This window comes from Pterocles gutturalis, unplaced genomic scaffold, assembly GCF_000699245.1.
Source record: "Pterocles gutturalis isolate BGI_N339 unplaced genomic scaffold, ASM69924v1 scaffold17889, whole genome shotgun sequence".
Lineage (NCBI taxonomy): Eukaryota > Metazoa > Chordata > Aves > Pterocliformes > Pteroclidae > Pterocles > Pterocles gutturalis.
In genome coordinates, this window is record NW_010131013.1 from 1 (window position 1) to 11,529 (window position 11,529).

Consider the following 11,529-nt stretch of genomic DNA (forward strand, 5'->3'; position numbering starts at 1 on the left):
AGTTCGGTGTGCTGAATGCGCAGCTCTTCAAAGCTAGCAAAGCAAATAGTGTGTTCTGCCTGGTGCAAATGGTTCCAAGTTTTACTGCTGTTCGGTGTGCTGAATGTGCAGCTCTTCAAAGCTAGCAAAGCAAATAATGTGTTCTGCCTGGTGCAAATGGTTCCAAGTTGTGTAAATTCCAATCAGGTGAAGGGAGTGCTTAATAAACATGTAGTAAGGTGGAACATTAGATGGCATGACTACACGTGGTGTTCAAAGTATAAAGACATTCAAAGCCATACCCTTAAATGTTCGGTGTGCTGAATGTGCAGCTCTTCAAAGCTAGCAAAGCAAATAATGTGTTCTGCCTGGTGCAAATGGTTCCAAGTTGTGTAAATTCCAATCAGGTGAAGGGAGTGCTTAATAAACATGTAGTAAGGTGGAACATTAGATGGCATGACTACACGTGGTGTTCAAAGTATAAAGACATTCAAAGCCATACCCTTAAAAGCAGAATTCCTTGCAGAAACTTATTATCTTACATTCATCCAAATAAAAAACCACACCAGAGGTATGAGTATCTTGGGTTTCGTACAAATGATCAACCCTTTAATCTTTATTGACCAAGGAACTGTGTAAAAAGGAATTCAGAGAATGTTTTAAAACACTAGTGGTTCTCACACTGTTGCAAGGTCTCGGAAGTTAGTAGCTTTTCCTGTATCCTATGTGTCTGGTGTAGTATCTACTGTTCCAAAAAGTTACTCAAAAAAAGCAATTAAAAATCTGACAAGTCATAATATAACCATTTTATATTAGACCATGTTCTTGTGTGTAAAACAAACAACCTACTCCCAAAAAACCCTAGATAAATGTTTCTACTCCAGAAAGCGCTCAGATGCCTGATACAAAGAAAATTGCCTGCTTTTGCTTTTTTTTTGTGGTGCTGTCGTATACATATGCTTAGGGAAGTAGGACTGGCTTCCCTTTCCCTAAACTTAATTTTCTTTTGAATTACCAAACAAACACCACTAAAGTAATTCTGAGGTGTCACTGGAAGACGGTGTTGCTCTGTAACTTTAATCTCATACAAGCCATGTAAGAAGTTTTTTGAAAAGGAAACAACTGACAATACCAAAAAAACCCCTCACCGAAGCTTTCAGGCCACAGTTGATCAACCTGACTGATCCTCTCTATGAACAAAAAAAGTCTGGCTTGCTTAACTCCTGGTTACAACTCCTTGCATAAAAAGATATGGTTAATTTTGAGCATAAAACATGCCTAAGACCATCTCTATGTACAGTTCTGTGTTGGCAGGGAATAGTTTGGTGGTAACGAATTTGACAAATTTCAAGTCCATAAATTGGAGTGATGCAGAAATTAGTGATCTGGTACATAGATTTAATTACATACTAGTTTGAAGATGAAGTTAATTGCACACTAGTGCAATCCAGCAAGTGTTGCTTCAGTTGACATAGGAAATGGAGTACTACTTTTTTTTTTTTTTAGCATGTGCTTTATTATTGGGAAGTCTCATACATCTGAAGTAACATTATAAGGAGCACCTGTAGGAAAATCAAACCTAGAAGCATGCATTTGAAAGTACATATTGTCTGTTATTAATGAAATATTTTGAAGACACTGAAAATAAGCCTCTTTTCTTAGCTTTACAGGATTGTTCCACAAAAATGCACATTAACCTTATCACAGTACATACAAATATTGTGGATGGACAATAGAAATCACCATCCTTCCGTATGAGATGCATCAAGAACAAATTGTTATCCCTTATAATGTCAGAAACATAAAAGGCACCATAATAGAATGTTTAGAAAAAACTCAGTTTATGCTATTATATTTTGATTTAAAAGTGTAGGAATTGTTGTCCTGACTTAAAACAAAAAGACTTTTACACCTGTAAATTATCATTAGAAACTTGTAAACCTTTAAATTTTTTTTCCAGAAGTATCAGGTGCAAATGCAAGGCAAATATAAAATCTATTGACTTATTAGATTACAAATACTACCCCATGAAAAAGCTGTAGTTACAAAAATATAAAAAAATATTCTAACTCCCATTGTTAGATCTTAGCTTCAATCTACACTGCATTACGAGTCCAAAGCCAGATCTAATTTGGGCACATTCCTAAAATAGGAAAGTGCTGTTTGTCTTATTTTTACATCAATATTCTGACCTCTTACTACAGTTTTGCTTTCTGGATTTATTAGTGCATATTAAGGATGCCAAGTGGAGAGTGCTAACAGATAAAAGGTTGTATTTATCAATGGATAGTAGCAATGTAAATGTTCTCAGTCTGCTGTTCTCCAAGAAGTCAATTTCTCCAAGGATAAAAGTATATATATATATTTTTTTTTTTCTCCAAGCCTCCATCATAACTTTGTGGAGCAGCGTGCTGTTTTCATTTATGAACCTGTAACCACTGGCAGGTGATTAAGAAGTATTAAATTCTTCTCACAGACTTCAGTAAGGAACTGTGAGAAGTACATCAGCTGCTAATCCTACGTCACAGACTTGTAGTTGCTGTTGCAAGGACAGTTATTGGCAACATCTCTTGCCTTCCACACATAATAGATTGGCACACGCTTTATCCATATGGTGATTCTCTAGCCCCGGGCTTTAGTTACCTGGATTAGCATCGGATGTTGAACCAGCCACAAAGGCAGCCCAACCAAGTGCTAGGAGACATTAAAATGAGTTTACTTCTAAATAATACCTTAAAATTAGTGACTAGATTAAATGAGATATTCTTAATGAATAAACTTTGTAAATGCTGAGCCTAAGCCTGACAAATGCTAATGCTTTCATGGCTGAATACTGGAAGCTGTGTTCCTTCAATCCTGTATCAGTGCTAGCAGAAGTTATGAGCTTCCAATTCTAGAGAAACAGAAGCCTTCTCTTGTGTAAGGATAGATTAGTAGAGTAATACAGCTGTACTCCTAGATAGCAACTTGGTTTATCTGGCTTTTAATAAGCACTCAGGGTCATTCAGCTAGGAGTATGATTGTGGAAGATTTAAGAGTGAGCTGTACTATCATTATCTTTATGCTTGGTGCAAAACATTTTATTTTCAATGCCTTTTCCTTCATTAGAAACCACCCCAGCATTTCTCCTGGTAACAACAAGTGTTAGTCCTTGCCAGTTCAAGCTGGATTTTGGCCAGCTAATGGGTCTCTCAGTCTTGTGGTTCCAAACAAATGTTCTCCATAGGTAAAGCGATTCTGGTTTTACCCTACTTGAAAGGATTGACAGTACTCACGCTGCTTTGAAACAGTAACTTAGTATGTTCCATGTATATAAAAGATGTGAGTTAACAGGAGAGTCATGGAGTTGTCATGAGAGGAAGTGTTCAGTGCTCTTATTTTATGCCAGGATGATGTGTTGAATAGCATATGAATAAGAAACTAATATTCCTCATTATGTTTCAGTTTCATAAAAATAGGGTTCAAGCAGACACCACGTTCACTCCTCTGATCAAAACTGTATATTCCACTCAGATTATGCTGTGATGGCAGGATTTCCTTTCAACAGAAGTTCAGAGGCATTTGCACACATCTGCTAAAGATTTTTTTTTTTTTTTAACTGAGCACGCTGTACCTACATGCTTAATCAGATTTGGAGAACACTTCATATCGAACAACAACAAATTAAACCAAACAATACTTATAATGTAGGCTTTTGAATTTCTCTTTAGTATAATTTTAAGATGGGAAACATGTTCTTAGCTAAACAATTTCTGTTTTGTAAAAAAACCCACACACAGTAGTGATTTTAATGAGCAACCCCCCAACCTATTGAGTCAAGAGTTCACGAATCTAACTTCCAGTCAAGGCACAACATTGTTTACTGACTCTTTCTTTCACTGCTTTCTTCACATCCTCCTTTTCCCCTTAAAAAAAAAAAGTTAGTGTAACAATGTCTTCTATACCAGACATTAAATGTAATAGTCCAATAAGTTGTAGCAGTATCTGAGATTGGTTCTATCTATTTTGAATTTAGTTAAGTTAGATGAACAGCACATTCTCAGCACATCTTTGTTCATTTTCTGCATTCACCTGGAAGAGGGGATGAGGGGGAAAAGCCACACTAGTTTCATGCATATTTTTCAAGAAACTTTATGTGGAAGTCTTTCACTTTCTCCAGTAGGATCTTCAGCTTGTCTACTGGAGGAAGAATGGTCATTCTGAAAAACAATATTAAAAGGAAGAAAAAAACCCACATTATCTTTAAAATAAACTAAACTGTAATCTTTGCACAGATCTTGATTAATCTCAGGGTACAGCTAGTAATGTGTTCACTTTAATATCTGTTTGGATGTGATTCTCTTATTTTCTGCATTTATGCTTTAATTGAACTACAGTATTAAACTAGAGCAATTTGTTTCAATTGGTTAATATATAGGAATTCAGGAATTGATAAAGAAGGAAACAAGAACTCAGCTTCCATTTTTGGGGCAGTCATGCCAAATTATACCTTTTTTTTTTTTTTGAGATTTAGGGCAGGCGGTTATGAGGAAATGTACATTTCTTTTTTAACTGAAAACTTAATTCAGAAGCATTAAGACAATGCAACATCCCACACTGCAGTTTTTAGTTTCTTTTTTCCTTCTTCTGCATAATCTGAAAATCACATTGACTGTATGCAGGACTGTCTGCAACATGTACAGAACAAAATGTTTTTCCCACACTAGTACAGGGACTCACACTAGCCTTTTCCTGGAGCTGCATGCACCCAGATATCGAACCCCGCTATCTCTGTTGCAGAACTATCATGGCTGAAGGTACTCTCTGCTGCGTTGCTTCAGACCAAACAAGACTGAATTCTGTGATAAATTCTAGCTATCAGTGGCTCAGCTGGAGTAAAGTGCTGTTTATTGGAAGGCAAAGCAATAGAGTTAAGGGTCACAGTTTTGATACTGGAAGATTTAGTCCAACATCTTGCTTTGGTAAAGTGAAGAGTTATTCAGCGTGTTTAAGGAGCCGATTTAGAGGGAAGATGCTGCATCTCTCATGCAGTTTCTCCATACAGAAATACTGTTTAACCCCACCTCCCACCAGAAGAAAGCAGGGAAATTTTTGTAATGCCTTAGCCAACTTTAAGATTAGAGTATAAGCTATTATTATTGTTTGTATTAGTGGAGAAGGCATTTCAACTGTCAGTGTATAAAAATAGAATAATTCTGTGACAGCAAGCTGTGAAAATGCCATAAAAACCTGAATAGCTCATCTAGCAGACCAGGTCTTTGCCTAGCTGTCAGTGTACAGAAAGTGTCCAGCAGAAAATGAGACAACATAAACTGAAATACAAATTCTTATATTAAAAAATAACCAGAAGAGAAAGTACTGGGATGGTACTTAGCTTATTACAGTTCATTTGATTTTAAACAAACAGCAGCTGTACCTGAAATGGTAGCTTCCTTCTCTTTGGCCAAATCCACTTCCAGGTACAACACATATTCCAGTCTCTTCCAGAAGTTTCATGCAATAGAACATATCAGGTGCCATTTTATGAGCCTAAGGAAATGGATGTTTTGGAATTTTTGAAGTAAAAATATTCAAAATATATAGAACTTCATGATTGCTTTTCTTCCTGAATCGTTATCTTACATTATTAGTTTCTTATTCTATTTACTAAAGAAGATGAAGAACAATTGCTAATGGGACAGTTCACACTGTGAATTAAATAACAGTACTTCATGGGGGAACAAGGCTGAAGAACCCACACAAAACACTCACTTCAAAAGAAATGTTTTAGATATGTTTTTCTCCTTGACTTGCTTGTAACTTCTTGTCAAAAGTCTCAAAATTGTACTTAAAAAAATTTAAGCCACTGACATTTGACAAGATGAAATTAATTTGAGAGCTGTGTTCCAGTTCTGTTGGCAGTTACTATTTTTTTCCTTGAATTATCAGCCGACTAGAAAGTCCCCTGGTTAGTAACTGTGGAAGTTCTTAAATACATGCAGGTTATATGCCTAATCAAAAAATCAGCTGAAAGACAGCCTTATTTTTGTCCTCGGCTATGCTGATAAAATTCCCTTTAACAATTAATATTACACATTAGGTAATAGAGCTCTAGTTAGGAACAAAAATATTTGTCATTTGGTAATATAGCTTACTGACCCAAATACAAAAATGTATTGTCCAGAAGTAAAATTTGTTCAGGAAACTTCCCTCCCTCTTGCCCACGCTTGCTGAACGGAAGGTGTTCTTTTGCAGGTTCAGCATCACAATCCCCATCGCATGTGCTGGCCTGCCCAACCCAGGCATGGGCAGCAATTTGGAATCTGCACAGGTCCAGCTACTTGCCCACCCTATAACACTAACATCCTTGGGTAACATTCTCGACCTGGAAGCTTTACCACTGTGATGAAATGCTCTGTTTTGTTTTCCTCTCTTAAAATAAAGGTCACGTTATATTTAAGATCATACATAGTCAACGGAGTACTGCTTTTGTAACTACATGAGCTTACTCTATCTCTGGAATAAAAATTCATCATTAGAAGTGGCAGGCATAAGTGTGTGAAGGTTAAAATGAGTGACTGACCTTTGCTTCCTCAATGGCTTTGGAAGGAATAAAGATCCGTGGGAAAGCATACATAGCTCCTTGAAGTGGATTGCAATGAATTCCTGGTACCTTGTTAAACATGTCTTCTGTTAGTTTGGCTTTTTTGGCAAGATTGTTCAAAACAGACTCCTTCTCCTGTTTGAAAGGAAGGTGTTCAGTTTGATATATTTGAAATGGCAATAAAAACACCAGAGAAAACTACGATGCTTCAAGAAGCCTTCCCCGAATTAAGCACTCTTAGTGCTTTGCTGAGCTATTAGAGCAAATGATGTTCCTCATTCCAGTCATACTCTTAAAGACAGCAATGCAAAAAGGCATCAGCGGGATACAGCTACAAAGTGTGGAGATATTATGTGTGTGTTATTACCTGCAGAAGTCTCTCTCTGCATGCTCTCTTCTTACGTTCTTCCTTCTGAGCATCCACTCTTGGCTATTTTTAGAGACCAAGTTAGCTGAACCCTTGATCTGTCTCAATACTGTAATTTCTTAAGCCAGATTCAGTTTAATTTTTACAAGTGAGAAACTATATGTATACTTTAATACAGAATACCATGTTGTTCTGTATATAGAGGCACTGGATACCTAAGAACAAGGTTGATTTTATAACTGTATTCAAACTTACATTCCTGTTTAGATTTTAGTAAAAGCAAATCTTACTTAGTAATTATTTTGTCTAAACACAGGAGCAAAGTTGAATTTATCAGCAAGAAAGATGATTCAATAATGCCTTCTTAGCTTTTTTTGGCTCCTAAACAAAGGAGCTATTAAAGGAATAAAAAATATTTTTAAAGGTAGTCATATTGAGTTAATTTAAAATACCCTGCATAGTCCTGTAAATTGGTGTTATTACAGAATTGCCCGAGAAGAAAGGAAAGAAGTCTGGTCACCGTGCATATTTTGAGTTTACAATACATAGGACAGATTTAGGAAATGCACAAAAGAGCAAACATGTTACTGCTGACCTTTATGAACTGAGAGTAAGATTCTTCTCCAGGTATTGGAGGATTCACTACAATATCCATTGCTGCTTGTCCTGAAACTGGAGGACAAATGCGAACAGAAAGCAGCTTAACAAGCTGTCCTTTAATTTCTGGATGCAAGTTAATGACCTCCATGTAACCTCCTCTGTAGCCACACCTGTGATTAAAGTGAACAGAAGAGATTGGTTAACCTCAAGTGTAGAAATACTGGAAAAGCAATTAAAATAACTACAGAAGTAGAAAGACAACTAGTGAGGATCTTACAATAGGTAACATACAGGTTGTTGAACCAGCTGCTATACTGGTAATGTTTTATGATGGAACTAAATGATATGTCATTAATCACAGAATCATAGAATGGTTTGGGTTGGAAGGGACCTTAAAGGTCATCTACTTCCAAACCTCCTGCCATGGGCAGGGACACCTCCCACTAGCCCAGGTTGCTCAAAGCCTCATCCAGCCTGGCCTTGAACCCCTCCAGGGATGGGGCATCCACAGCTTCTCTGGGCAACCTGTTGCAGTGTCTCATCACCCGTACAGTGAAAAATTTCTTTCTAATATCTAGTCAAAATCTGCCCTTTTTCAGCTTAAAGCCGTTACCCCTCATCCTGTCACTACACCCCTGATCAAGAGTCCCTCCCCATCCCTCCTGTAGCCCCCTTTCAGTACTGGAAGGCTGCTATAAGGTCTCCCTGGAGCCTTCTCTTCTCCAGGCTGAACAAGCCCAACTCTCTCAGCCTGTCCTCACAGGAGAGGTGCTCCAGCCCTCTGATCATCTTCATAGCCTCCTCTGGACTCACTCCAACAGGTCCATGTCCTTCCTGTGCTGGAGGCCCCAGAGCTGGACGCAGTACTCCAGGTGGGCTTTCACAAGAGGAGAGTAGAGGGGGAGAATCCCCTCCCTTGACCTGCTGGTCATGCAGCCCAGGATCTGGTTGGCTTTCTGGGCTGTAAGCACACATTGCCAGGTCATGTTAAGCTTCTTCATTAAGCCCTAGTATCCCATACAGAGAAAACTGTACGTGCAGCTTCCTTGTTAGGTACGTTAAGGATTTACTTGGATTGTTTGCTCTTCAGAACAAGAGCATACAGCTGTAGCAGCATTCATTTAATCAGAAAATTCATTTTTCCATCTGTTCCTCCCCAAAACAACCAAACATTTATAATATCAAACATCCCAGTGACTCTTGAGTTGTTCCCTTGAATGACGGAGACCATATTCTCCTTCGTCACAGGTCCAGTTTAGGACTGTAGGATTTCACCTTTGTGGAACTGAGGAATTAGGTTCTGAAATAAATACACTTATTATTCCATACTTTGAAAACCACTGACCTAACCCATTACTCTGTGCTTTAAATGCTTGTTTTTCTTTTCTTAATAGTTTTTAGTCAAAATTAATAGAAGACAGTGGATTACCTTCAGGTCACTAACATGAAACATCTGTCCAACCAGATTAATGAGGAAGATGAAATAAAAAAAACTAAAGCAGACTTACTCGCCCATGTATCCCTTAGAGGTGGAGTGAAAAGAGGCCAGCTCAACATTGTTATAGTACTCAGGTCCCATCTCATACAGAATCTTTTTGAAAGAATGAAACTGGCATCCTTCAGAGTACACATTGTCCTGGTAAACCTGAACAGTCAGAAGACATTAATGTGCTCTGTTCCCCCAACTAAGGATAAAAGATGGCCTCTTAGAGAGCCAGATCTGAACTGAAGAAACAGCGGCAACACTCAGAACTTAAAGCCCTTAGAAGACACAAGGTTCTTTGTTAAGTAATGGTTACTGTAATGATACATTTTATCTCATGTGGCCATATGTACAGCCTTTGGAAGAACAGTGAGCTTCTTTGTATCATTTAACCTTTACTTGTATGTTTAAATTTATTTTCCTTCTGTTTCTTTCCTTTGAAGTGGTTTGAGTATCACATAGGTTTTTAGGTCAGTTCCAGCAAAGTTCCTCCTTGTGTCTCCTTGCTTCTGTTCCCGACACTTTCCCTCTAGTTCAAATCCAGATCAAGCCACCTCTCCTATTAATCCTTTGATATTAAGAATCTTGCATGTTTGTTCATGTCTTAACATGATAACACAGAACCTGTTCCCTGAACTTAAAAAATACCAATACCACACATGGAACAAAATTACACCTCATATGCACTCTTAGCTGTGCTTTTGAGAGAACTGAATATTCCATTACCTCATCAGCCAGAAGAAAAAGTTTGTCTTCCCAAGCAAAGTGTATCACATCTTCAATGCACTTTCTGCTTTGCACCTGGCCTATAGTTTGATTTTTAAAGCAAGAAGAAAGTTAGTGGAGCAGATGTATACAAATCTTTTCACCCAGACCTAGTTAGACTACTAGCTTTTTAATAAGATATTCCTGTTTCTCAGAAAAGTGCTATTGAATTTTAGAATTCAATTCACTAAGTGTGAACTTCAGGAACATTTTTTTAGGAATTATGGTTCAAGTAATTTGGTCCATCTCAAGAAAAGGAAATGTGAGATTCAGTAATCAATCAATAACTTATTAAGAGTACTCTGTGTATAACTGATAATTTGAAATACTCATGCACGATGGTTAAGTGGGAGCTAGTTTCTCACTAATCAACCTCAACTACTAAAAACCCAAAATTTTTCTGAGGGAGGTACTGGTTGCCACTGAGTTCGGAGTGTATCTGTAGTCATTGCCTCTCAGAGGCAAAAGGCTACAGGACAAGTCAGAGACAAGATCTTTGATAAAGATCAAAAGTGACTGAAAGCCATTCCACAGGTCTACAAAAGTTCAGTGGAAGCAGTGGCTTCAAATAGGATCCAGTGAAGTGAAGCTGCTCCCTCCTCTCTTTCCAAATCCCTGGAGTTCCATGATACTGAAAATAAGTTTCTAAAAGTATGACATATTGTCCTACTTAGAGCACTGATCTCTAGAATTCAGCTTTACCTATTTTATATGTATTTAGGATTTGCCTGTAGTGTCAAATGAATGAAAGAGGAAAATAAAAAAATTGGTCTTAAAACCCATCCATTAAACAAAATTGCTATAGACCTGTGGGATTTCCGGGGTTGATGATGCAGAGGACTTTTGGATTGCAATATGCCCTAGCTTCATTCAAGGAACGGCGAAGTTCATTCACATCTAGAGCCCAGCAATTTTCTTCATCCAAATAGTAGTTCACTTGGATAGCATCTAGTTCAGATATGGCTGCTGAATATAAGGGATATTGTGGTATAGGGATCATCACTCCTGTTCGGGATTTTCCACCTCCTGAGACCAAGATCTTTAAAATTGTCTGGGGAAAAAGTAGGAATTAAGAAAAAGTCACACACTAGAATTAATAGTATACTCTACAACAAGTTACTTATTTTCCTTCTTTAAAAATCTAGAGTTAAGGTAGATTTCTATTCTAGAAGCATGCTGTCATTTTCTCATATCAAATGGTATTTATTTTTTTCAAGTTAAGTTACTGGCTGAGGATGGTGTAACTCAGCTTAATGGAATTCCTCTGCATGTCATGGCTTCTGAAGTTCATGTCTGATCAACTGCAAAATTTAGGAAAAACATTCTGAGCACAAGGCTAGAGGGAAAGTTGGAGACAGGAATATCAAGATCGTGATTTATCTGCTGTGCCCAGTTGTAAGCAAAGAAGCCTCAGATAGTTGTTGCTTGTTGCCTTCCACTCATTTGATCTCACTGAACACGAGAGGACAATAAATAAAAGCCAGAAATTAGAACTGGGGGCCTCTGGGGGTTCTCCTTTGGAACAGAGAGACCTGTTTTAGATGAGGAGCAATTGTGGCCATGTGGGAACAAAGCTAGAGGCTCACATTATGGTTTCATTTTCAAGTAATAGAAGAGACCAGGTCTGCATGTCTTGGGATGGAAAGCTAAGGTATCATATGTAGTGTACGCCCAGAAGATACAGACAGAAACAATGCTTGTGCTAAGGCCAGTCCAGAGGATTTACCTGTGCCCAACAGCTGTGTGTCTGTG

At 37.9% G+C, this 11,529-nt stretch overlaps 1 protein-coding gene across 1 annotated transcript; it reads right to left on the bottom strand.

The window, feature by feature from the left end:
* Positions 1 to 3,875: 3,875 nt before the first annotated feature.
* GPT2 (glutamic pyruvate transaminase (alanine aminotransferase) 2) lies at positions 3,876 to 10,828 on the bottom strand (the record flags this gene model as incomplete). The annotated part of the gene is made up of 7 exons (XM_010080449.1): positions 3,876 to 4,178; positions 5,396 to 5,508; positions 6,542 to 6,697; positions 7,525 to 7,699; positions 9,038 to 9,174; positions 9,739 to 9,818; positions 10,585 to 10,828. Coding segments are annotated over 7 exons (996 nt in total), but the record flags the coding sequence as incomplete, so codon positions are not given.
* Between the last annotated feature and the right edge of the window lie 701 nt (positions 10,829 to 11,529).